Source organism: Elgaria multicarinata, chromosome 8 (assembly GCF_023053635.1).
Source record: "Elgaria multicarinata webbii isolate HBS135686 ecotype San Diego chromosome 8, rElgMul1.1.pri, whole genome shotgun sequence".
In the NCBI taxonomy this organism is placed as follows: domain Eukaryota; kingdom Metazoa; phylum Chordata; class Lepidosauria; order Squamata; family Anguidae; genus Elgaria; species Elgaria multicarinata.
This window is the reverse complement of record NC_086178.1, coordinates 10,310,693-10,337,648: the sequence shown is the minus strand read 5'-3', so window position 1 is coordinate 10,337,648 and position 26,956 is coordinate 10,310,693. Positions and strand designations below refer to the sequence as shown.

The 26,956-nt window shown below is 43.1% G+C and overlaps 1 protein-coding gene across 1 annotated transcript in view; it reads left to right on the top strand.

Moving 5' to 3' along the window:
- The window catches only part of LOC134402423 (cytochrome P450 2J2-like), a 49,655-nt gene that overhangs the window by 11,035 nt on the left and 11,664 nt on the right, over positions 1-26,956 (top strand). The window contains exons 3-5 of the mRNA XM_063131852.1: positions 14,482-14,631; positions 18,009-18,169; positions 20,327-20,503. Coding sequence (XP_062987922.1) covers positions 14,482-14,631; positions 18,009-18,169; positions 20,327-20,503 — 488 coding nt within the window. The remainder of the gene's footprint in view (positions 1-14,481; positions 14,632-18,008; positions 18,170-20,326; positions 20,504-26,956) is intronic.

The following is a 26,956-nucleotide window of genomic DNA, read 5'->3' as shown; positions in this document are numbered from 1 at the left end:
TTTGAGGTTTCTAACGTGCAAATTGACGGAGCTATGGAAAGGGGTGTGAATGGGGTTCCCAATTTTCATAAATTCCCCCAAAATCAGTGGATGATGGGATTGCCTTGAGTCTTGGCGTGCATGTGTATACCTCCATGAGGTGTCATGGTGCCAAACTTGAGGTTTCTAACTTTCACAGAAAAAAAGTTGTATACTTTTTTAGCTTAATGCAAGCCTTTGTTGGGGGAAAACGGAGCTCCGATCCGGATCTGGAGCTCCGAGCAGAGCGGAGCAGACATGGGTGGAGTGGGGGCGGAGGAAAGTGGGCCGATCCACAAGTCACGGATCTGGAAGTGAAGCGGAGCGGGGGGTCCATGCACACCCCTAGTCCGTGCACACCCCAACAAATTACAGAAGTATCCAAGCTGCTAATAAGCACATATTGGTGCCTCAGTTAGGGGACAGGCAGATGGCTGCACTTCCTGGGCACTTTGGGCCGTCGCACAGCTTGTGCAGCTTGGCTAGCATGGCAGGCAGCAAGGATGGGTCAGCAAGTGCCTGCAACAACTGGATGGAGGTGAGTCCATCTATCCCTAATTGGAAGAGGGCTCAAAACTGGGAAATGACACAAGTCTTCCAATGAGGGATGTGCTCCGCTTCTCCTCAGACCGGAGAAGCAGAAGTGGATCGAGGGGCTTCACCTCCGCATAAGGCGGAGGCGAAGAGGATCGGGGGAACAGCGGAGCATTGCAGAGCGGATTGAAGTGAAGGCGGATCCTTCGCCTCGATCCAGAGCTCCGCAAAAAAGGCAAGGGGGCGTTATTTGGTCCTGCCGCTGTCATTGCCGCCTATGCAGCGATGGCGGCAGAGCCAGGTAAGGGGGCAAAGGGGAGGGGGATCTTAGCTGCATCCATCCACGGTCCTGCGGCAGCTTCAACTGAGGTCGAGGACTCAAACAGGAAGACTAGGCCACAACTGCAGCCTGGTATTCCTGATTGAGGCCTTGGGCTCAGTTGAAGCAGCTGTGAGACCGCAGATGGACACAGGTGAGGCAGAGGAGGGAGGGAGGGCTTACCTGGTCCTGCCACCACTGCCGCCTGTGCAGCGATGGCTGTAGAGCCAGGTAAGGGGGCAAGGGGGAGGGGGATCTTACCTGCATCCATCCACGGTCCCACGGCTGCTTCAACTGAGCCCAAGGACTCAAACAGGAAGACTTGGCCACAACTGCGGCCTGGTCTTCCTGGTTGAGTCCTCGGGCTCAGTTGAAACAGCCATGGGTCTGCGGATGGACACAAGTAAGGGGGAGGGGGGAGGTGGGGTTTACCTGGCCCTGCAGCCACAGCCGCCCATGTGGCAATGGTGGCAGAGCCAGGTAAGGGGGAGGGGGGGTCTTACCTGCATCTGTCACAGCCTGTCGCCACCTTCACTAGAGCCCGTGGCTCAACCAGGAAGTGTGTGCCACAATTTGGGCCTACAGTTCCTGGTTGAGCCATGGGCTCTAGTGAAGCTGGGATGGGCCAGGAAGGACACAGGTAAGTGGGAGGAGGGAGGGGGTCCTTACCTGGTGCCACTCCCCACTGCTGCAGAGCTCCGATTCAGAGCCAGAGCTCCGCTGTGGAGTGGAGCGGACCCTAGGCGGATCGAGGTGGGGTGGAGCGGGCCCCATCCGCAATTTGTGGATCGGGTGCGAAGAGGATTTGGGGGTCCGTGCACATCCCTCCTTCCAATTTGAGAAAACACAACTGGAAGATCTTCTGGCCAGAGATTGTGTCTCAGCAAAGCAGGAGGCTGCAAACTTTTGGTGTAGTGTTAAGCAGGCAATGTAACCCAGCACTAGAAGGCTTTAAGAAGAGGTCTGACAAGAGGGAGAAACTTGCTGAGAGCTCCTTTAGTTGGGAAAGGTTCTTGTAAAAAAGGGATTTTGATTAATCCCCTAAATTGCCTAGTTGATCAGGCTGGAGCAGCTTGGATCTTATGTGGAGGAGACAGGAACAACCAGCTTGTGAAGCAAGCAATACATACAAGAAAAGCAAGCACAAGTATTTCACAAAGTGTCTCACACCCTCTCTGGGCAGAATACTTACAAAATACAAAACTTACAAAACTTACAAAACTTACAAAATAGTTACAAAATACTCACAGAATTACACAAACTCTGTGTGGGCAGAAACACTTTGGAATTGTGCAAGCCCAGCCCTTCAGGAAGTGGGAAACACGGCCTTCTGGATCACCCTTTGCTATTAATGGGCAAAGAAGAGCGAGCCACACCACAGAACAGCCCCTCTTACCCTCCTTCCAATTATTAGCTCAAACCCATCGAGTTGCACCAATCCAGCCGACTGAGTCTTTGTAGCAGAACTTCCTGGATGGCCCCTTGCTTTCAATGGCCAAAAAGTGAGGGACACCAGAAAAGTCCCCTCCAGGGGCCCCAGTTGGTAGTGCAACCCCTTAGAAGTTTTGCAACCATGGCACTAATTTTTCAAGTTGTCTCTGTTGGAGTATACAATCTCTGCCAGGTGAGTCTTGGGATGGTACCTCCTAGATCAGGCCTGCCCAGAGGCAGGAAGGCTGCATGACAGAGAGGAGCACTTCCCTCATCCCTCAGTTGTAGGAATAGTCCGGTATAATAATTGTGCAGTATGACAGAGGCAAGACAGCCCATCCTTATCTTTGCCTTGAATGATGAATTCCACTCACGAAATTCACCCCAAACCCACTCACGGCTTTCAGATAACTCTCCTCTGGGCCAGGATGCACCCGGGACCTTCAAAAATAAAAAAATAAAAATGCCACGACCTCATCAACCAAAAGGGCACTAAGGGTTTTCATACCCTTGGTTCCTCACTAGGGCTTATGGCCACAAAGGGGGTGATTTGGGAGCTCTTTGTTGATAAGAACATAAGAAGTAGGGCTGTGTGGGGGCAGAGCTTGGCAGCCATGAAGCTGGTAAGAGTTTCTTAGAGTTCTCACCGGCCATGCCGGAAAAGTCAATTATCTCTTTTAAAAGGGCATAAATCTTAAATGAGTATGTTGGAAAAAGACTATGAATACTAACTATTTGTGTTGTTGACATTTGCGAAGCTGGAAATGAGATAAGAAGTGTTGAAATCGGTCTTGGCTGTGGGACAGCATCTCACGCACTGGAAAGTGAAAGTAACTGTCTGTGTGCCAGGACTGAGAAAGCTGTTTGTTATAGAGATTACACAGCGAACGTTGATTTATGGTGAATCTCACTCTTTACTGGAGAAGAATAAGTTTGTTAATAAAAGCACCCAGGCAGGATTGATAGACTGTGTCGACTACTGAGAGATGGGAGGGGGGGGGGAAGTGGACTGCAGCATTTGGAGCACTTGCAGCATTTGGAGGGGAGACGACTGTTTAATACTGTTGGGACTGTGTTTATGGTTGTTTCGATCTCCCCCAGTGAATGCTATCTTGATATATGGTGAAATTCCCCCCCCCCCAGAGAAGAGAGGAGAGAAGAAAGTTATTAAGTGTTGAAAAGCACAGAGAAATAAAAATAGCCTGGGCAAGAAGGGGAGCCAGGATTTAAGAAGGAGATTTATGCCCTATGTCGAATATAAAAAGAAAGTTTAAAAAGGAAATTGCAAAAGTTATGTGGTCAAGGAAACGACCCAGTAACCATAACCTCCCCCATTTGGAAAAATTGGCTTCAGAAGAAGAGCAGGGAGATACAGACACAGCAGCAGAACCTACTAAAATGGCGGAAGGTGGAAAATCAACTGACAGCCAGCCAGCCACCTTAGCTGAGATTAACAGTGTTATTGCAGAAAACAACGTAATCGTTTTTTAAAAAATGGACCAGCAAACGGAAAAATTGGATAAGCGGATGGTTGTGTTGGCGGATAATATAGCACAGAACGTTAAGAGTATAAAGGATTTGGAGGCAGGAGCAGACCTGATCGAGAAGAGACAGGAGGCTTTTGAAAAATCGTCTAATGTGCAATTCCAGGACCATGAATTAAGGCTGATAGCCTTAGAAGATCAAAATCATCGTTCATCACTTCGTATAAAATATTTAATTCAAGTACAAGGAGAAAATTTGCGAGATATAATTCTGCAGTGGTTTAAAGAGATGATGCCTGATTTGGAAATAGCAGATTATGATCTGGACCGTGTCCACAGAGGGGTGGGGGCAAAATTATAAAGGAGCTACCAGAGATATTTTGGTGAAATTTGGCAATTATTATAAAAAAGAGCAAGTTATGAAGAAACTGAGATCCATGGCCCTGCTACAGTATAAAGGCAAATCAATGCAAATTTATAATGATCTTTGTCAGCACACATTGAATTGGGGACACAGTGTCAAGCCAATAACTGAAATATTAGTGGAAAAAAACATTAGATATGTTTGGGGTTATCCTGTTTTTTTAAGATTTACATATGGTAGGGGAGAGCACAGAGTAACTTCTTTGGATCAGGGTAAGGAGTTGATGAAGAGCTTGGGTCTGTATGAGGAAGCAAGTATGATTGAAACAGGCGGTGGGGAGATGAGGCTGGGGCATCTGGGGTGTAATAGAATTGTTAACTGTATTATGAGATAATTGTAGATTGAAATGTTAAACATAGAGACCTTGCTGGCCAGGCGCAGCACTGCCTCCCCCCTCCCCCTAAAGTAGATGGCTGGAGTGTTAGACTTATGGGGAATTGGGGGGGAAGAGGTGGGGGAGGGGTGGGGGGAAGGGGGGATGGTATGGGTTAGAGTAAGGGGATTGAGGGTTTTGTTATGGTGTTTTTGTTTTTATGTATGTGAATTTGAGTTACAGAGCACAAGGGATCGGAAGAGACATCAAAAGGGTGAATATGGATAAAAAAATAAAAGTATCAACACTCAATGTTAAAGGTTTGGGGGCAGTCGTGAAAAGGAGGAGAATAGAACAAATGTTTAATAAGGAAGGATCTGACATTATCATGATGCAAGAAACACATCAAGGGTTCGAGAATGCAAATATGATAAGGACAAAGTGGTTAGCTTATTATGAAAAGTCATTGGGGACTTCAAAAAAAATGGAGTGGCCACTTTGATTTTAAAAAAAAGTGGGTTTATATTAGAAACCATAAAAAAGGATGATAGTGGTAGATATCTTATGATAAAAGGTAAAATTGAAGGAAAGGTATATACATTAATTAATGTTTATGCCCCAAATGAGAGACATAGAGAGTTTTTTATAAAATTATTTAAAGAAATAGAAGAATTCAAGGAGGGGTATGTTATCTTAGCTGGGGATTTTAATATGGTTATGGATAATAGATGGAACAGGTCAAACCCCACTAATGTTGAAAAGAAGAATGATATTACAATATTGAATAAATTAATTAAAGAAAATGATTATGTGGATTCTTGGCGCCTACTTAATGGGGCTAAGCCTGGGTTTTCGTATTATTCCCCAGTTCATCATACATACTCCAGGATAGATTATATATTTGTCTCAAAAGATTTTGCAACTAAGATTTGTAAAATGGAAATGGGGGTAATAAAGGTAACAGACCATGCATTGTTAAGTTTAGAATTTGCAATTAAGAAGAATTACAAAGAAGCGTACAGGTGGAAAATGAACACAAAAATACTGAAATATAATAAAGTTGTAGAAAAAATTCAGAGGGAATTGTCAGAGTCCTGGGAAATTAATGAAAAGGGAGGAACAGCTGGGTCAGTCGTTTGGGACACCATGAAGGCTGTAGTAAGAGGAATCTGTATTAGAGAAATGTGCAACTTAAAAAGACAACAGCATGCAGAGCAGGAGAAGCTAGAGATAGAAATTAGAAGATTGGAGGAAGAATATTGGCAGGGTAAAAATAAATATAAATTAATAGAAATACAAGCTAAGAAGAAACAATTAGAAAATTTAAATTTAGAGGAAGTTCAAAAAAATTTAATGTATATGAAAAGGGAGTATTTTGAAAATAGCAATAAGAATTCTAGATTGCTTGCCAGACTAACACAAAAGGAAAAAGCGAGAAATGGGATAGGAGTATTGAAGGATAATCAAGGGAATTATTGTCATACAATGAAGGATAAAATAAAAAAAATTCAGAAATTTTATCAGGAATTATATAAGGGTAAAGAAATTCAAAAAAAGAAGTTGGAGGATTATATAGGAAGGTATATAAAGAAGGGAATAAAAATAGTACATAAAGAGCAAATGGAGAAGGTAATAACTCAAAGAGAAGTTGAAGATGTAATTGATAATTTGAAAGTGGGTAAATCACCGGGAGCGGATGGTTTAAGATCAGAATATTATAAGGTTTTTAAGGAGTTTTTAGTTCCGAAATTATTGAAACTTTACAACGCTATATTACAAGGAGAGAAGATACCAGAATCATGGGAACACTCATTGATAATATTAATTCCAAAACCAGACAAAGATTTGACTATCCCCGATTCATATAGACCTATTTCATTAATAAATCAAGATGCTAAAAATTTTTCATCTATTTTGGCTAAACAGTTAAATAAATTTATATCAGAATATATAGGAGAAGATCAATGTGGATTTGTGGCGGGGTGGCAGATGCATAGTTTAGTGGGAAGAGTTTTAAATGTAATACACGCGATAAAAAAATCAAAGATCAAGGCAGGAATTTTGGCATTGTATATTTTTAAGGCTTTTGATTGTGTGAGCTGGCAGGCATTAAAGATTATTTTAGATAAAATGGGATTTGGAAATAAATTTAAAACTATAATAGAACAGTTATATTCCCAAAATACAGCTGTAGTGGTGGTAAACGATGGACTCACTGAAAAGATACGACTAGCCAGAGGTACAAGACAAGGATGTCTGCTCTCGCTGGTCCTGTTTGTAATGGTTATGGAAGTATTGGCGAATGCAATAAGAGATGATGGAGAGACAGAAGGAATTGGGGATGTAAGGAAAATAAAATTGAAAATGTTTGCGGATGACACCCTATTGACTATTAAGAATCCAATAAGAAAAATAGATAAAATTAAACAACAATTGAGGGAATTTGAAGAAGCTACAGGATTAAAAATAAGTTGGTCCAAATCAGAGATGATTTTGTTTAATTACACTAAGAAGGAAGAAAAGGAATGGGAACGAAAGGGAATAGAAATGAGAGTTAAGGAACAGATTAGATATTTGGGAATTAAAATTATAAAAAATTTAGATAATTTAGAAAAGGAGAATTTAACGAGGTTAAAAAAGAGGTATTAGAAAAATTGGAAAAATATAAAAGATTAAATCTATCTTGGTTTGGAAGAATAGCATTAATAAAAATGAAGATTTTAGCTAAGATTAATTTTGTGTTTAGGATGTTACCAATAAAAATTTCAGAAGTTGAGATAAAAAGTTGGCAAATATTATAAACAAATATTGTAACGGAGATAAGAAAGCGAGGGTAAATAAGAATAAATGGTATTTAAGCCAAAAAAAGGGAGGATTGGGTCTCCCAAATATAAAATTATACTATGTAGCAAACAGGTTAAGACATATTGTAGAAGCAATTATAGGAGTAGGAGATTTAGATTGGATGGAGGATAAAACTACATGTAATGTAGAGATGAGTTTGAAAAATGTTTTTTTTTAAGGAAGGAGGGAGAAAGTGGGTTGAAAGTATAGATAATCCACTCCTGAGGTCTCAATGGGAAATTTGGAGTAAATTTAAAGGGAAGCTGCTTCCGAGCAACTCTCCCTTGTCACCAGTAATAATGTTAAAGAATTTCCCAGAGGAACTGAAGGGTAGATTAAGTAAAATGTTAAAAGAGAAAAACAAAATGAAATTAAATGATTGGTTAAGAGATATAAATACAAGAGAAGGTATGGAAGAGCTGTTAAAGGAGAAAAAATTATCTTGGTTAGAGTATAGGCAATTAGAACAGTGGAATAAAAAGTGGATTAAAGAAAATAGAGTTTGCAGAGAAATGACGAAGTTTGAGGAGTTAATAGTAAATAAGGAAAAAGGTAAAGGAGGAAGTATAGTCTTAAAAGGGTTAATGAGCGAAATATATAAAATATTGTTAGAAAAAGGGCTAATGGATAGCTCAGGAAAAATGGTATGGGAGACAGATTTGAAGGTACAAATAGGGCGACAGAGCTGGGAGGGACTGTGGAAACAAAGAGTGTTGAGAAGTATGTCAGTGAGAATAAAAGAGAATTACTTTAAAATTTTGTGGAGGTGGTACCTAAGCCCCATTAGATTGAATAAGATAAATAATCAGCATTCAGCAAATTGTTGGAGAGGTTGTGGGGAAAAAGGAACGTATTTACATATGTGGTGGCAATACAAATATGTACAAAGATTATGGAAGATGGTGTTTTTTGAAATTGAAGAAATAATGGGAATAAAAATAGAACAAACACCAAAAATTGCATTACTGTCACTATTTGAAGATTTAAAATGTGGAAAAGAAATTAAAGAATTGATATCGAGTTTGCTGACTGCAGCACGATTGATGGTAGCTAGGAACTGGAAGATTCAGGGGGAATATTCTATTGAAGAATGGTATAGAGAAGTTTGGGATATAGCTATTAATGATAAATTGACTTGTAATATTAACTGGAGGAAAGGTATAACTAAAATAAATGAGTTTGAAGGAATTTGGAAACAGTTCCTAATATTTGTGTTTTCTAAGGGAAGTGGGAAACCGCCAGCGGAAGAAAGCATGAGATTTTGGAAGCAGGAATAGATCCTGAGGTGGGGGGTGCACATAAAAAAAAAAAAAAATTAAAAAAAGAAAAAAAAAAGGGCTGTGCACCATTTTGGATCTGAAACCTGAATCTGAAGCAAATTGGGGTGATTTGGCGGGCATTTATTTATTTATTTATTACATTTCTATACCACCCAATAGCCAGAGCTCTCTTATTTATTTATTTATTATTTATTTATTTATTACATTTTTATACCGCCCAATAGCCGAAGCTCTCTGGGCGGTTCACAAAAATTAAAATCATCATAAAACAACCAACAAGTTAAAAATACAAATACAAAATACAATATAAAAAGCACAACCAGGATAAAACCACGCAGCAAAATTGATATAAGGTTAAAATACAGAGTTAAAACAGTATAATTTAAATTTAAGTTAAAATTAAGTGTTAAAATACTGAGTGAATAAAAAGGTCTTCAGCTGGCGACGAAAGGAGTACAGTGTAGGCGCCAGGCGGACCTCTCTGGGGAGCTCATTCCACAACCGGGGTGCCACAGCGGAGAAAGCCCTCCTCCTAGTAGCCACCTGCCTCACTTCCTTTGGCAGGGGCTCACGGAGAAGGGCCCCTGTAGATGATCTTAAGGTCCGGGTAGGTACATATGGGAGGACGCGTTCCTTCAAAATAACCTGGCCCCAAACCGTTTAGGGCTTTAAATGTCAATACCAGCACTTTGAATCGGGCCCTCTGGGAACTCTCTGGGCGGTTCACAAAAATTAAAAACATTCAAAGTATAAAACAACAGTATAAAACCATAATATAAAATACAATATAAAAGCTCAACCAGATAAAAACAGCAGCAATGCAAAATTAAAAATTTAAAACGCCAAGTTAAAATTTATTTACAGACTGTTAAAATGCTGGGAGAATAAAAAGGTCTTCATCTGGCGTCTAAAAGCATATAATGTAGGTGCCAAGCAAACCTCCTTAGGGAGCTCATTCCACAGCCGGGGTGCCATAGCAGAGAAGGCCCTCCTCCTGGTAGCCACCTGCCTCACTTCCTTTGGCAGGGGCTCACGGACAAGGACCCCTGTAGATAATCTTAAGGTCCGGGCAGGTACATATGAGAGGAGGCGTTCCTTCAGATAACCTGTCCCCAAGCCGTTTAGGGCTTTAAATGTTAATATAGGCTGACCATATTTTGGAAACCAAAAAGGAGGACAACATGGCCGCCCCAAAGGGGCGTGTCCACCAACTTGTCCAACCCCCAAGGGGGTGTGCCCAACAACATGAACAGCCCCTAAGCAGGCATGCCCACCCAGAAACAAGTCCCACTGATTTCAATAAAGCTTACTTCCAGATAAATGAATACAGGATTGCAGCCTCTTCACATCTGTTCACCTTGCAAGTGCAAGCCCCTCCTGTCAAGGGCAACCATGCACTCACAGAACCTGGCCTCGTGGCTCATGCCACCAACTGGTGCTCTCCAGAAAGATGCTTTCAGAGCCTAGGAGGTCCAGACACACTCAAGGAAGTCAGGCCAAATCATGCTATGCACTCACATAATTATCTCACTAGGACAGAACAATTCTGGTACAACATTTGAGACATTAGCTGCCATGCCACAACAACATTTTGTTCACAGATAATTGAGAATAAAAAGTGAACACGCCAAGATAAGTACAGATGGCTACTGAGAGGAGACTTAGTATAGCTGAACGAGTAGCCCATGCTTGCAGTGTAGAGCAATTGTCTTTCAAATCATGCCAAAAGACAAACAAGCTGATCTTCAAAACCATGGCTTGTATTCAGAGTCTAAATTCCATTCATGTCAATGGGTCTAAGACTAACATTGGATACAACCAATTGTTCTTTTTCATGGGATTTTTCATACACCATTGTCTTCATCTTCTTGCTATTGGTTAGACAAATGTGTATGGCAGCTGCAGATTAAAAGCAACTAGTATGCTGACATGAATACTACTAAAACCAGATATCTCCAATATATTATACTGATTTTACTGAGGCAACTGCCCCATCATTCCAGATGCTCTTAAAACAACTTTCAGATATTCCCATTCAGTTACAACGAAATACAATGGAAAACTTTACTGAGGTATCATTTTATGGCAATTCCAAACCCACCCTCCCTAAGACAATTAAAAACAAACAAACAAACCTACACACACACACACACACACACACACACACACACTTAACTGGGGGTCAGGAGGAGCACAATAAAAATCCAGCCCACACTCATGAAAGGCAAAATAATAATAAACCACAGCAACCCACACAAGGAAAAATAACATTCATCAACATAATAAATCCACACAGGCATACACACACCCAAGGCAAACTAAACAAACAAACAAAAAACACCATTAAGAATACAACACACCCATATACTCTCCCAAAGCATTGTGAGCAGCAGCATCTCACACATGCACTAAGGCAAAAACCAAACAAACTAGAAACATACATACACACACAACCGGGGCTAAAAAGTAAAATACAAATCTACACACACCAACATGTTCGCCCACTAATAATTGTTTTAAAATACACCCAAGGCAAGCCCACTCCCAGCACACACTCACCCAATTAATTCATCAAAACCAGTACCCAAAGAATGTACTTTGTAAAGTCAGTGACAATTTATTTCATCAATGCAGCCAGAGATTAAATCCAATCTACCCCCCTCCACGATAGGTTGCAGCTAGAGGCATTTCATTTGGACTTCAATTACTTTAATAACCCCACCCCCACATACAAGAGCAGAATTCCCAGAAGTGCAGAGAAACATGCCTGACCAAAATACATACACACACACACACACACACACACACACACACACTTTATATAGTTGAGCAACTTTTAAAAGCACTACTTGAAGAGATGCCCTCTTTTTGGAGACCTGGGCATGCTGTGGCTGGGAGGGAGTTGCTGGACAAGGTGGGCTGCGATGACTCAAGCAAGCAAGCTGGTATGGCCCCCCCAAAATTCAAGCCTCATGAGTGCCTATGGCAGCTGAAGAAATGCTGGCTGGAACAGAGAGCAAGTCTGGGCATGTCCCGAAAATCAACCAATTTTCTGTCTTCCTTTTTTAAATTTACCCTTTTTTGCCCTCTCAGTCAGTTATAAGAACATTGTTTTTGTTTTTAATAGAAGGTAAAATTAAACGTATCTTACCTATGCGACAACAATATTCCACAGCTTCTAATTCCAGGGAAAAGAGGAGAACAGGGGCAGCCAAGCAGCATGGGCTAGCAGCCCAGCAAAACACATCGCTCCAGCCTCACCCCGGCTCCAGCCCCGCCCCGGCTCCAACTCCAGCCCCGGCTCCAGCTCCAGTTTCAACTTCAGCTCCAACTCCAGCCCTGGCCCCGGCTCTCCAACCCCAGCCCCAGCCCCGGCTCCAACCCCAGCTCTGGCAGCTCCAGCTCCAGCCCTGTCCCGGCTCCAACTTCAGCTGCAGCCCCAGCCCGGCAGCTCCAGCTCCAGCCCCGCCCTGGCTTCAACTCCAGCCCCGGCTCCAGCTCCAACTTCAGCTGCAGCCCCAGCCCGGCAGCTCCAGCTCCAGCTCCAGCTCCGCCCCAGCTCCAACTCCAGCCCCAACTTCAGATGCAGCCCCAGCTCTGGCCTCAGCCCGGCAGCTCCAGCCCCGGCTCCAGCTCTCCAGCTCCAGCCCCGGCTCCAACTCCAGGGCATCGCTGGGGGGTGGGGGCGGGGGCTGCAAGGCCCGTTCTCGGAGAACAGGTCTCCCAGCTCTCTCACCCAGCGATGCTGGCCTTCTCCTCTGTGCTGGAGCGCGTGCGTCAGCACAGAGGAGAAGGGGAGGGCGTCGCTGAAGGGCTGGGGCTGCAAGGCCCGTTCTCTCCCAGCTCCTCCCCCCTGAGTGACGCAGGCCCCAGGACCGCGATTTTCCCGGGCATTTGGGGTTTTTTTTAAATCTCCCCCCGGCTCTCATTTGGGGGCGGGATTTCCTGACATGTCCGGCCAAATCCGGGCGTTTGGTCACCCTGTGTTAATACCAACACTTTGAATCGGGCCCGGACCTGGACTGGCAGCCAATGAAGCTGAAGAAGGACTGGCGTAATGTGGTCTTGTTGGCCAGTCCTGGTTAGTAAATGTGCTGCCCTGTTTTGTACCAGTTGAAGTTTCCAGACCGTTTTCGAAGGCAGCTCCACGTATAACGCATTGCAGTAATCCAAACGAGAGGTTATCAGAGCATGGATAACTGTAGCTAAGCTATCTCTGTCCAGATAAAGGCGCAGCTGGTATATCAGCCTAAGCTGATAAAAGGTGCTCTTTGCCACTGAGTTCACCTGTGCCTCAAGTGACAGTTCTGGGTCCAAAAGCACCCCCAAACTACGGACCCGATCCTTCAGGGGGAGTGCAACCCCATCCAGGACAGGGCAAACATCACCTCGCTGGACAGATGAACCTCCCACTAACAGTACCTCCGTCTTGTCTGGATTAAGTTTCAGTTTATTAGCCCTCATCCAGTCCATTACCGTGCCCAGGCACTGGTTCAGAACAGCCACTGCCTCATCTGGGGTTGATGAAAAGGAAAGGTAGAGCTGGGTATCATCCGCATATTGATGACACCTCAGTCCACATCTCCGGATAACCTCCCCCAGTGGCTTCATGTATATGTTAAACAGCATAGGGGGTAGGATAGAGCCCTGTGTAACCCCATGGCTTAGGAGCCATGGCACAGAGCAATAATCCCCCAGCACCACCTTCTGGAATCAGCCATCCAAGTAGGAGCGGAACCACTGCAATGCTTATAATGGTTTGAGGGTGAGGGTTTTAATGGAATTGTTTTATATGTTATTGTAAAGCGCCTCGATGCCAGAAATGGTGAGGCGGCGCTATAAAAATGTTTTAAATAAAATAAATTAAAATACCTCCAACTCCCAGCTCAGACAACCTATCCAGAAGGATACCATGGTCGATGGTATCGAAGGCCGCTGAGAGGTCCAGGAGAACCAACAGGGTCGCACTCCCCCTGTCTCTCTCCCAACAGAGGTCATCCCACAGGGCGACCAAGGCAGTTTCCATTCCAAAACCAGGCCTGAAACCCGATTGAAATGGATCTAGATAATCCGTTTCATTCAAGAGTGCCTGGAGTTGTCCTGCAACCACCCGTTCAAGCACCTTGCCCAGGAAGGGGATATTAGCCACCGGCCTGTAATTGTTAACATCCTCCGGGTCCAGGTTAGGCTTCTTCAGGAGTGGTCTAATTACCGCCTCTTTTAAAGAGGCCAGCACCACTCCCTCTCTCAAGGAGGCATTTACAACCTCCTGGACCCATTGAAACAGTTCTAAAGCGAATCAAAACAGGTGATGCACTACGCACTCTTTTCTTATCATTCGGATAGCATGTGGCTTTCTGATGTATTGCAAACAGTAACCAAGCATACTTTAAACAATGTCAACCTATTACTCATAAAGTGACATCTGTAAATAATCCCTTAACTTTTCTTAGTAATTTTCTTAATTTAAATAAAAAGCCTCTCTTGTCGTAGTATCTATCACATGACTACCCCATAGAAACTGGGCTACTAAGAGCTAAAGAAAGTTTATTTTGGTAGCAGTGTTGAATGTTTTATAAGCACTGTTCCCTTACTGTCAGATCTACTTGGGAGCTTTATTAAAAATTGTGGCAGGGAGTACCATAGATCCAAGTCTCAAAGTTTTGGAATGGAAACACTAGATTCTGCCTTAGCAATACAGTTCTTAGTTTCTCAAAGAATGCGCTTCTTTTGGCTATGTGCCAAAAGATGTTGACTTTTCTAGGCTGGCAATCTAACAATTTTGACATGAATTCTATACATAATAATTTCCCATTGTTTCTTTATGATGTCAGGTATTATACTTTCAAATGGTCACACCTGGAAGCAGCAGAGACGATTTAGTCTAGTGACTCTGCGGAAGCTGGGACTGGGGAAGAAAGGAATGGAGCACCAAATAAAAGAGGAGGCCCAGCAGCTGGTGGAGACTTTTGCACGTGCAAAGGGTATGTAAGGTTAGGAAATGATGCAGGCACATGTCCCAGTCTGCAGAAATCTTTTTGCGCTCTGTATACTGGAATGCAATTTCATTCATGGTACTTGATTTCTAACACACAAAAATACATTGCCAAAGATCCCATTTGTCTCCTATGTACCACCATGAATATCACTCTGGGTATTAATAGCCAGTTCCTGTGAAAAATGGAGGGACCATCAGCCAGGGGAGAGGGAGTGCCTGCCTGCCTGCTTGCTTGCTTGCCTGCTGTGGCTGCCACCGCCACTATCCTCTCCACTGTGCTGTTCTCTTCCTGTGGACTTTCTGCCTGTCAGATTACCACCACTCCTGCAAGACTAGGCCCCCAGGGACTGAGCCAGCTGTTGCAGACCAGCTCCACCTGTCCCCCTGCCTGGAAGAGATATATAAGCTGGCTGGCTGAGGTGGTGGGTTCGCCACCTGTCGGGGGTGCCTCTGAAGGGGAGTGACAAGGGCGAGGGCCCTACCACCTTCTTGGGCAGGTGTGTGTGTGTGTGTGTGTGTGTGTGTGAATGAATGTGATGTATGCGTGAGCTGTCCTAGGGTGAGAGTATGGCTGACATCCAACCATCCCTTAGGTGAGTGCTGATGGGTGGGGGAAATTGGTCAGGGTGAGGGAGTGGCCATAGCCTGGATGACAGCTTTGCGTGACTGCATAATTGTGGAATGTTGCTTGAGGAGGGAAGTATATTAGGCCTGCTCTAATTTTAGTTGGTTCTGCACTCCGCTACTGGCCTGGCTTGCCTGTCTGATTGTACTGGCTTTTGTTTTTGTTTTTATTGTTTGTATTTATGCCCTAGTGAGTCCCAGTGGAGGGGGAAGGAACAGGGTGCCCCTACTGGTGTAGTCTTGGGCAGAGGGAGATATTGTGTTGTTGGTTGAATGCGGCAGGTAAGGGAAAGGCGGGACATACGTTTGAAATCCATCCTAACTTTCAGCCTTCCCCTATATCTCAAGACCCAGGTTGCTCCGTTAGCCCACCCTCTGATTTGCTGGTGCTGCTTCTGAATGCCAGGTCAGTCCACAATAAAACAATCACTATCCATGACTTGATCATGGATGAAAGGGCTCACCTGGTGTGTATAATGGAGACCTGGGTGGATGAGCTGGCAGGAGTGGATCTGCCTCAGCTCTGTCCAGTGCAGCACCAGCCCAGATTGGAGGGCCAGGGTGGGGCGAGGAGTTGCTGTCATCCATAAAGTTTCCATGTTTCTCATCAGGAAGCCTATCCTAGTGCCAGTTTTGAGGGTTTGTACCTTGTGCTGGGCCAAAGAAACAGAACAGGTATTCTGCCGGTGTACCACCCACCCTGCTGCACAGCAGTCTCTCTGCCTGAGCTGGCTGGGGTGGTCTTGGAGGTGGTGGTGGAGAATCCTAAGACTGTGGTTTTGGGGGACTTCAATATCCATGCTGAGGCTGTCCTGACAGGGCCCGCTCAGGACTTCATGGCTACCATGACAATGATGAGGCTGTCTCAGTACATTGTTGGCCTGACACATGTGGCAGGACACACCCTACATCTGGTTTTTATTGTTAGTCGGATGGGGGATGATCTGGTTTTGGGGGGGCTTTCAACACCCTATTGTCATGGACAGATCATTTCCTTGTAAAATTTGGTTTGCTGGTAGCAGAGCCTCCCTACAGGGATGGTGGACTGATTAAGATGGTCTGTCCCCCAGACACTTATGGAACCTGGGAACTACAGACCAGTCAGTCTGACATCCATCCCTGGAGCAGATTATAAAGAAGTCAATCTGTAAACAACTTGAAATCAATGCAGTGATTACTAGAAGCCAACATGGATTTGTCAGGAACAAATCCTATCAGACTAATTTGATCTCATTTTTTGATTGGGTAACCTCCCTTGTGGACTGTGGGAATGCTGTGGACGTCATATATCTTGACTTCAACAAAGCTTTTGACAAAGTACCACATGACATTCTGATTAACAAACTAGCTAAAAGTGGGCTAGATGGAATAACTATTAGGTGGATTCACAGTTGGCTACAGAATCGGACTCAAAGAGTACTTATCAATGGAACCTTCTCAAACTGGGGAGAGGCAACGAGTGGGGTACCGCAGGGCTCAGTCCTGGACCCAGTGCTTTTCAACATTTTTATTAATGATTTGGATGAGGAGGTGCAGGGAACGCTTATCAAATTTGCAGATGACACCAAATTGGGTGGGATAGCTAATACCCTGGAAGACAGAAATAAACTTCAAAGTGAACTTTATAGGCTAGAGTGCTGGGCTGAAAACAACAGAATGAAATTTAATAACGATAAATGCCAAGTTCTACATCTAGGAAATAGAAACCAAATGCACAGTTACAAGATGGGGGATACTTGGCACAGCAATACTACAAACGAGAAGGGTCTTGGAATTGTTGTAGATCACAACCTGAATATGAGCCAACAGTGCGATATGGCTGCAAGAAAGGCCAATGCTATTTTGGGCTGCATTAATAGAAGTATAGCTCCCAAATCACATGAGGTACTGGTTCCTCTCAAGTGCATAGCTTGGGAGAACTCCTAGATCAATCTTTGTCACTGGAGGCCCAGGAGAACTTGGTGGACTGGAGTACTTGGGTCCAGCTTTGGCTGATCCACCAGCTCAGCCTTTCCTGGATAGGCACAAATTCGCCACAGTATGGCATGCACTGGTAACTTCCTGATTAGACTACTGCAATGCACTCTATGTGGTGCTGCCCTTGAAGATGACTTGGAAGTTGCAGCTAGTGCAAAATACAGCAGCTAGACTGCTGATTGGTATATCCCACAAAGAACATATAAAGAATTGCATTGGTTGCCTATAAGCTTCTGGACAGAATTCAAGGTGTTGGGTGACATTTAAAGCCCTAAACAGCTTGTGACCTTGTTACTTGAGAGAGTGCCTCTCCCTATATATGCCTATCTGAGACTTGAGATCTGTTGGAGAAGCCCTCCTCCACATCCTACCAATGCAAGACATATGCTACAGTGGGACATAGGAGAGGGCTTTGTCTGTTGTGGTACCCTGACTGAGGAATACCTTCCCCTTGGAGGTCCAACTATTGCCAACGGTGAATTTATTCCAGTGTTAAGTAAAGACATGGTTTTTGAACAAAGCCTTTGATAGCTAAATTCACAGAGCTTGCACATTATTTTAACTATTTTAATTGGTTTTCCTGCTTTTAAATTCTATACTGGTTTTATCTTGATTAATGGTTTAATTTGTTTTTAGCTGTGCATATTTATTGTTTTAGATTGTTGTATAATTTAATCCCTACACTGTCCTGAGATCCTAGTGATATAGGGCAGGATACAAATGTTTTAATAAATATTAATATTAACATACTTTCATTTTCAGGGCAGCCACTTGACCCTTCCTTGTCCATCACCAATGCAGTGTCCAACGTGATTTGTGCTGTGACATTTGGACACCGGTTTTCTCTTGAAGATGAAAAATTCCAGAAACTGGTTGGAGCTATTGATGTTGCCTCAAAATTTCAAGACAGCATTGTTTTTCTTGTGAGTAGGCTTTTTCTTTCTTATTTCTTCAGACAGGTCCCAGTCAAAAATGCACATTTCCCCAAAATGCACTTGAGATGAGTAGGTGGTCTGCATGTTTGCAAGAGTGAATTTGCACTAATGCAAATTGGTACAAATTCAGGAAACTGGGGGAGATCTGATTCCATCAATAAATCAATGATGGAATGAAAGGCACTTAACAATCCATGAAATGCCAACAGAATCACTCTTTGAGAATCCCTGCATCGCTACTTTCTAATCTGCTTCAAAGAATGTTCTCTTTCATGTACACAGTGACACTTTTACATAGCAGGAGAATGATGGGGAAAGGAGGGAACGGCTAAGGTATTAGGGAGGGTGAGAAGGGGTTTAGAAGAAGAAGCTATGCAGGTTAGAGGAAGGAAAAGCAAGAGGAGCAAAGCTCTCCTCCTGCTTGGTTTACAATCTAAGCCTGACAACTTTTCTGTCCATAATGTTAGCCTAACATCTGAGCATCTCCATCAGCCCAAAGTAGTGTGCCCAAACTAAAAATACAAATTTCAGGGGCATCATGGTAAGTTTCAGGAGAGCCATAAATGTCAACATTCCTATGAAAACTTTAATAGCTGTAATGTTGTAGAGGTGATCTAAAGTGATTCAGCCTTCATTATGGGTACATTGAACCACTCCTCCCTGGTTTGCCTGTGGCATCCCATTTTGCAGAGGGTGAGCTGGGATATAATAGAGGGAAACCAGTTCAAATGGGGGAGAGCAGCATCAATGGTTGGTGGGGCCTGCATTGGAGTTATGTTCCCTGGTAAACTGAAAGAGAAAAAAGAGAGTGACCCTGTTCAGATGACATGCTAAGCCGTCGTGGTTAAGCATTCTGACATAAACATTATGACTTAACGTGTCATGTGAGTCTTGACTTAGCATGGTGGTTACATAACCATGGTTCAAATATGCTCACTAACAAACTAATAATAATAATAATAATAATAATAATAATAATAATAATAATAATAAATTTATTTCTTACCCGCCTCCCCATTCTGATTTAGGTGGAGAACAACAGTAAATATAAAATACATTAAACTGAATTAAACTATAATATACATTGTTAAAACATCCTAAAATAATTTAAAAAACATCCTAAAATTCCACTGCATAGGCCTGCCAGAAGATATTAGTCTTTCTAGCTTTCTTAAATGCTAAAAGACTGTTAAGTTGACTAGTCTCCTCCTGCAGGCGATTCCACAGTCTGGGAGCAGCAGGAGAGAAGGTCCTCTGGGTAACAGTCGTCAATCTAGTTTTTGCTGACTGAAATAGATTCTTTCCAGAGGACCTGAGTGTAGGGCTTTAAAGGTGATAACCAACACTTTATACTTCACCCAGAAACTAATTGGCAGCCAGTGAAGAGATTTTAAAACTGGTGTAATGTGGTCACCCCAAGGTGCACTGGTGACAAGCCTGGCTGCCATATTTTGAACTAGTTGACGTTTCCAGACTAGGCACAAAGGTAGCCCTATGTAGAGCGCATTTCAGAAGTTGAGCCTTGAAGTTAACAGTGTGTGCACTACCGTCTTTAGGTCTTCTAACTCTAGGAAGTGGTGCAGCAGGCATATCAGCCGAAGCTGATTGTAGGCACTCTTGGCCATCACATCTATCTGGGCTGTCATTTGGAGCAACGGATCCAGAAGCACCTGCAAGCTGCGACCACAGTCTTTCATGGGGAGTGTAACCCCATCCAGATCCGGTTGACACACCTACAAACCCAGGTTGCAGCCTTTGACAGCAAGCACCTCCGTCTTGTCTGGATTCAGCTTCAGTTTGTTTTGCCTCATCAACTATTTTCTGCAAAAATGTTAGCGACCTAACCATGGTTTAGTGTGTAGTCTGAACAGGGCCAGAGTCTCATCAGGCACCGTCGCTGCTGCTAAGGTAAGCAGCACCCTCCCCGATACAACCCTTTCACTTCTCTACCCCAGAATCTAGTGATTGTGGGTTTCAGGAGAAGATGCTAAATTCAGCGTTTCAATAACTGAGAATACAATTAGTATGTCAGGCTTCGAGAAAATTCCAGAGAATGATACTGAAATAATAATCCAAAAGGGTTGGCTTGTTTTACCAATCCTCCTCCTTGATGATATCAGAATCTTGCTTTTGTTTTTCCTCTAGTTGTATGAAATGTTTCCATGGATCATGAAACATCTTCCAGGAACTCACAAAAAGGTTTTCTCTGCCTTTGAGTTGGTGCTTTCATTTGCAAGGGAGGAGATAGAGAAGCACAAGGAGCAACAGTCCTTTCATGAGCCACAGGATTTCATAGATTTCTACCTACTTCAGATTGAAAAAGTAAGTCTATGCTGTACTTCAAAACTACTCATCCAAATTCTATTTATGTTTCCTCCTTTGACTATGACTCGTGTAAAGTATCATTCCATTTCCTGCTATGGCTGGATAGCAATAGCTCATGAGTCACCAGTAATGTCTTGCAGGTGTCAGATAATATTTTCATTTAGATGCCCTCCTGAACTTCACCCATATTAATGGGCTAAGGTGAGTGATAATCTATACATGAGTGAATCCACTCGAATATCTATCAAAAAGAAAAACAAATATTTTTATAACTCCGAAGATAACAGGGTTACTGTTGCTGAGTGGAAATCTATGTGTCAAAGCTTTATGCTTATGGAACTTTACTTCTATACTAAAAAATAACTCTGGATTAGGGCTCATTACACACAAAAATACATATTGAAAAGCAAAGAAGATCAATCTTTTTAACCCTCCTGATGGTGCAAAGTGATTTCTTGATTTTATTTTAATTCCACATTACTTGATGATGCTTATGTAGGTGTTCATAGTAGGGCGGTGCACAGACCCCCCTCCAATTTGCTTTGGATCCCCATTCAGACCTCCTGAATTGAGCCTGATTCACTTCAGGTCTATTCAGACCTCCCCTGATTTGCTTCAGAACTGTATCCAGAGCAAGAATTGGATGTCCGAATGATTCCCATAGACTTGTATTGGAAAAAAATAAACGCCTATAACTTTTTTATTTTTCAAGATAGAAATATGGAAGTTGGTGACCTTACAGATACCCTGGAGATGCTCATGTGTGCCAAATTTCAGACACATCCTTGCAGTGGTGTTCCTGTAATCCACTGCTAAATATGTGATTTTTCAGGCAAACCATTCAAAGCAAAGTGCTATAACTTTCTCATCTTTCATGAGACAAACATAAAAGTTGGTAATCTTACAGATGCCCTGGAACTGTTTATGTGTACCAAGTTTCAGACACATCTGTGCAGCGCAATTTCTGTAATCAACTGCTAAATATGTGATTTTTCAAGGAAAGAAAGCAGCCACTCAAAGCAAAGAGCAATTTGAGGATGTGTGTAATCCAGTTCACACTATTCCTTCCCTAATCTCTCTGTGTGTTTTTGAAGTGCAAATCTCCCTGACTTGAGTTTTCTTTTGTGTGTTCTGAACTTTACACATCTGGCCCTTCCCATTCAGACAAGAAACAAGGAAAGTAGGCTGCCTGCAATACACACATTATCTGGCTGGGAGCAATATGCCTCAGAAATTGAGTCAAACCAGCCCTGCAAGGTGGGACCAGGCAGGTAATATTGGAGAAGTATGTAGGTGCTCAGGCAGGCAGGCAGGCAGGCAGGCAGAGAGGCAGCAGGTAGCTATGAAGGCATGAGTAAGTGAGCCAAGGATTGTCTCACTTCAAAGCCAGAAACACAAACCAGGAAGAGAGGCAGCTATGTGGGCGGGCACAGAGAGGCCGGAAGAAAGCAAACAAACTGGCCCTGCGAAGTGGGCACAGAGTAGGAGAGGCAGCAGGTGGCTATGCCCATGAAGCACCGGGAGCAAGTATGCCATAGGCTTGTGGTGTTGACCCACCCAGCCCATCTACATCTCCAAGGCACTAGGAAGTAGGGGTGTGTACGGACCCCCTGCTCCGCTTCACTTCCAGAGCCACGATTTTCGGATCGGGCCGCTTCGCCCCGCCCATGTCCGCTCCGCTCGGAGCTCCAGATCCGGATCGGAGCTCCGTTTCCCCCCCCCATAGGCTTGCATTGAAAGCTAAAAAAGTAAACAACTTTTTTTCTGTTCAAGTTAGAAACCTCATGTTTGGCACCATGACACCTCATGGGGGTATACACATGCACGCCAACTTTCAAGGGAATCCCATTATCCCCTGATTTTTGGGGAATTTTTGAAAATCGGGCACCCCATTCACACCCCTTTCCATAGCTCCGTCAATTTGCACGCTAAAAATCTCAAACTCACCACCATGACAGCTTATCCACGTGTCCACACGCACGCCCAGACTCAAAGCAGTCCCATCATCGCCTGATTTTTGGCGCGGCTCTAACCTCTAACGCACCACCCATAACCCTAATTCACACCCCTTTCCATAGCTCCGTCAATTTGCACGTTAGAAACCTCAAACTCGGCACCATGATAGCTTATCCACGTGTCCACATGGACACCATGTTTCAAGGCAATCCCATCATCCCCTGATTTTGGGGGAATTTTTGAAAATCGGGCACCCTATTCAGACCCCTTGGGATAGCTCCGTCAATTTGCATGTTAGAAACCTCAAACTTGCCACCATGATAGCTTATCCATGTGTCCACATGGATGCCCAGACTCAAGGCAATCCCATCATCCCCTGATTTTTGGCGCGGCTTAACTCACCCCAAATTGTCCCATTCTACAACTACGTCAATTTGCATGTTAGAAACCTCAAACTCAGCATCATGATAGCTTATCCATGTGTCCACATGGATGCCAAGTTTCAAGGCAATCCCATCATCCCCTGATTTTTGGGGAATTTATGAAAATCGGGCAGCCCATTCACACCCCTTTCCAGAGCTCCGTCATTTTGCATGTTAGAAACCTCAAACTTGGCAACATGAAAGCTAATCCATGTGTCTAATCCTACTGTATGTAGGGAAATGGGACAAGAAGTGTGTGTATGCTTTGCCCAAACAGGATTTGAAATGCTCAATCAGTGGCTGTTGCACTACACAAAAAGTGCACTGCACACACAGCACGCTCACACAATCACACAGTCACACATAGAGTCCAAGTAACAGAGAGAAGAAATAGAGAATAATTTTTTTTTAGTTTTTTTTGTATTTTTTGGTATATAGAAGGAAGGAAGATGAAACACAGTCAGGCTTTAAGAGAGGGGAGGTGGGGGGACAACCAACCAAACAAACAAACAAACACACACTCCAAAGTTTAAAAATAAAGTTTATATTAAATCAAAGTAAGGGAAAAACACAGAGCAAACTAAGCTAAAAGTCAGAAAGAAGCAAACAAACACACACACACACGCCAAGCTAAATCCTAATCTATCTCCAAAGTCCAAACACAGCAGCAGCACCTATAACTAACTCCTCTCTCCACGAACGCCAACCCACAAAGAGACACAAAGCAGAAAGCTCTGAGGGTGCCTCTGCCTTAGTCCCCTCCTTCAATGCTGGGATTGGAGGATGCTTCATGAGGTGATCAATTCTCATCAGGATTGGGAGTTGAATGTGCCTGTCATTGCTTCAAAACAAAAAAACAAAAAAAACCCCAAACCGCCGGTTTACTGCGCTGTCTCTGTTTGTTGACCCGATTTTTAAAAAATTCTAGCACGCGAACCAAAGGACACAGAAAGTTGAGAGTAGTCTCAAAATGTCCCCCATCCAGGACTGTCTAAGCACAAGAATTTTCAGAACGATAGCTTAAAAACAACCCAGTTATCCCCGATTCTTTTCCGCAATGCAATCCTATGGACGAAAACCGCCGTTTGACCCGCGCTGTCCGTTTGTTGACCCGATTTTTAAAAAAATATAGCACGCGACCTGCACGATGCAGAGAGGTGAGAGTAGTCTCAAAATGATCCCCATCCACGACTGTCTAAGCACAAGAATTTTCAGAACGATAGCTTCAAAAACAACCCAGTTATCTATGGGCAAAATGTTTCAAGATGGCGATCGGAGCGCTCCGCGGAAAGAGAAGCGCTCCGAAAACGGTCGCTTCTCTTCGCCTTGCTTCTAGGGGTCCGTGGTCCGCTTCTACTCCGCCTCTGGGTAAGGTGGAGCAGGCCAATTCGCTCCTACTTCTACGCTTCTAATAGGAGTGGAGCACATGCCTACTAGGAAGGCAGAGAGGCAGGCTGCGCAGAGAGGCTGACAGAAAGCAAACAAACTAGCCCTGCAAGGCAGTCACAGTGGTTGGAAACATAGTCAGTGAGAGATGCTTTGGCATCCCCTTAATAGGAAGCTAGGAGGAAGATAGTTTCAGGGTCCTTCAGAGTTAACTTACTCCATGGAAAGCACAGATAATAATAATAATAATAATAATAATAATAATAATAATAATAATAATAATAATCTGAGTTCTGTCTTGTTGTGTCTCTCACTGTCTTCTACTGTGTGTGTGTGTGTGTGTGTGTGTGTGTGTATGTGTGCTGTGTATTGTGCATAAGCAGTACACAATAAAGCACACATTATAAAATTCCATAAAAAAGACAAGGGTTGAACTGATCTGCTTCAATCTAATTTCATTTCTTTTTTGGGAAAATTGGTTACTTCTCAAGCTGCTAGACTCCAATGAGGTTTGAGTTTGAAGTTTAAAAAATCCTTAAAAATCACAGGATGAACTGATATGCTTCTACCTTGGCATGCCTAAAGTCCTGTTTAGAAGCTATCATGGTGCTAAGTTTCTTCTCTTTATCTTTAAAAATGACAGCGTATTCTTAAAATATTTATTGTAAAACTCCAAACATTACAAAAATTCCTAAAAATCAGGGGATGAACTGATATGCTTCAAACTTGGCATGCCTAAAGTACTATTTAGAAGCTATCATGGTACTAAGTTACTTCTCTTTATCTTTAAAAATGACAGCGTATTTCTTTAAAAAAATAAAATAAAATCCCAAACATTAAAAAAAATCCCTAAATATCAGAGGATGAACCAACATGCATTAAACCAGGCATGCCTAAAGCCCTACTTAGGTGCTATCATTTTTCCAAGTTAAATATCTTTACCTTTAAAAATGACGGAAGTGAATGCATTTTGTAATGCATTTTTGTAATTTTAGGAATTTTTAAAATTCCTAAAAATCAGGGGATGAACCAATGTGCTTCAAACTAGGCATGCCTAAAGCCCCACTTAGTTGCTATCATGTTGCCAAGTTACATGTCTTTACCTTTAAAAATGACAGCGTATTTTAAAAATAATAATTTCAAAACCTCAAACTTCAGAAAGATTCCTAAAAATTAGAGGTAGAACCAATATGCTTTCAACTTATTATTATTATTATTATTATTATTATTATTATTATTATTATTATTTATTTATTTATATAGCACCATCAATGTACATGGTGCTGTACAGATAACACAGTAAATAGCAAGACCCTGCCGCATAGGCTTACAATCTAATAAGTTGTAGTAAACAATAAAGAGGGAAGGAGAATGCAAACAGGCACAGGGAAGTGTAAGCAGGCACCGGGTAGGGTGAAGCTAACAGTATAGAGTCAGAACAAACTCACTATTTGAAGGCTATAGGGAAAAGAAAAGTTTTTAGCTGAGTTTTAAAAGCAGTGATTGAGTTTGTAGTTCTCAAGTGTTCTGGAAGAGCGTTCCAGGCGTAAGGGGCAGCAGAAGAAAAAGGATGGAGCCGAGTAAGGGAAGTGGAGGTCCTTGGGCAGGCGAGAAGCATGGCATCAGAGGAGCGGAGAGCACGAGCGGGGCAATAGTGTGAGATGAGAGAGGAGAGATAGGCAGGAGCTAGACCGTGAAGAGCTTTGAAGGTCAGCAGGAGAAGTTTATATTGGATTCTGGAGTGAATTGGAAGCCAATGAAGAGATTTCAGAAGTGGAGTGACCTGGTCAGAGCGGCGGGCCAAGAAGATGATCTTAGTGGCAGAGTGGTGGACAGAGACCAGCGGACTGATGTGAGACGAGGGAAGGCCAGAGAGAAGAAGGTTGCAGTAGTCCAACCGAGAGATAACCAGTGCGTGAACGAGAGTCTTGGCAGAAGAGACAGACAAAAATGGTCGAATCCTGGCAATATTATACAGGAAGAAACGACAGGATTTAGCTACTGCCTCGATGTGCTATCATGGAGACAAGTTTCATGTCTTTACCTTTAAAAAAGATGGAGATGAATGCATTTTTTATAAATTCCCATGTGTAGTCCTTGAAAAAAAGGTCCAAATTGGCGAATCAGTCTGAATCAATTCAGACCGAGCCATTCACTTCAGGTCAATTTGAACCTCCCCAAATCAATTCAGATCTGTTTTAGGGAGGTCCAAATCACACCAATTCACTTCAGATTCTGGATTTTGATCTGAAGCAGGGCACAGCCCTAGTTCATAGTTTCCATTTCATGTTATCCAAACAATGTCTGTGCAGCAGGCTGTGTCACTGGCTTAAGATCACCCAGGTATCCATTGAACTTCATGGCTGAGCAGGAATTTGAACCCATCTCTTACCCATCTAACACTTTAGTCATTATGTCACAACGGTTTTGCTGTATAAATGGGTAAACTGTAAAAGAGCTATTAATCTGGGTTAGCTGATCTTGAAAATAAACAGTAATATCACAGTACAGATTAAGCACTGCCACATATACTCTGGCATGCCTTAATACTGATGGGATTATTTAGTAGTGCTGCCTTCTGTTAGAAAGGCAGCTAGCAGAGAAAAATGAAATGAAACAGAATGACTATTTAACAGTCCCACATGCATACAAAGTCTAAACAAAAAAGGCGGGTGAAAAGAAGGGA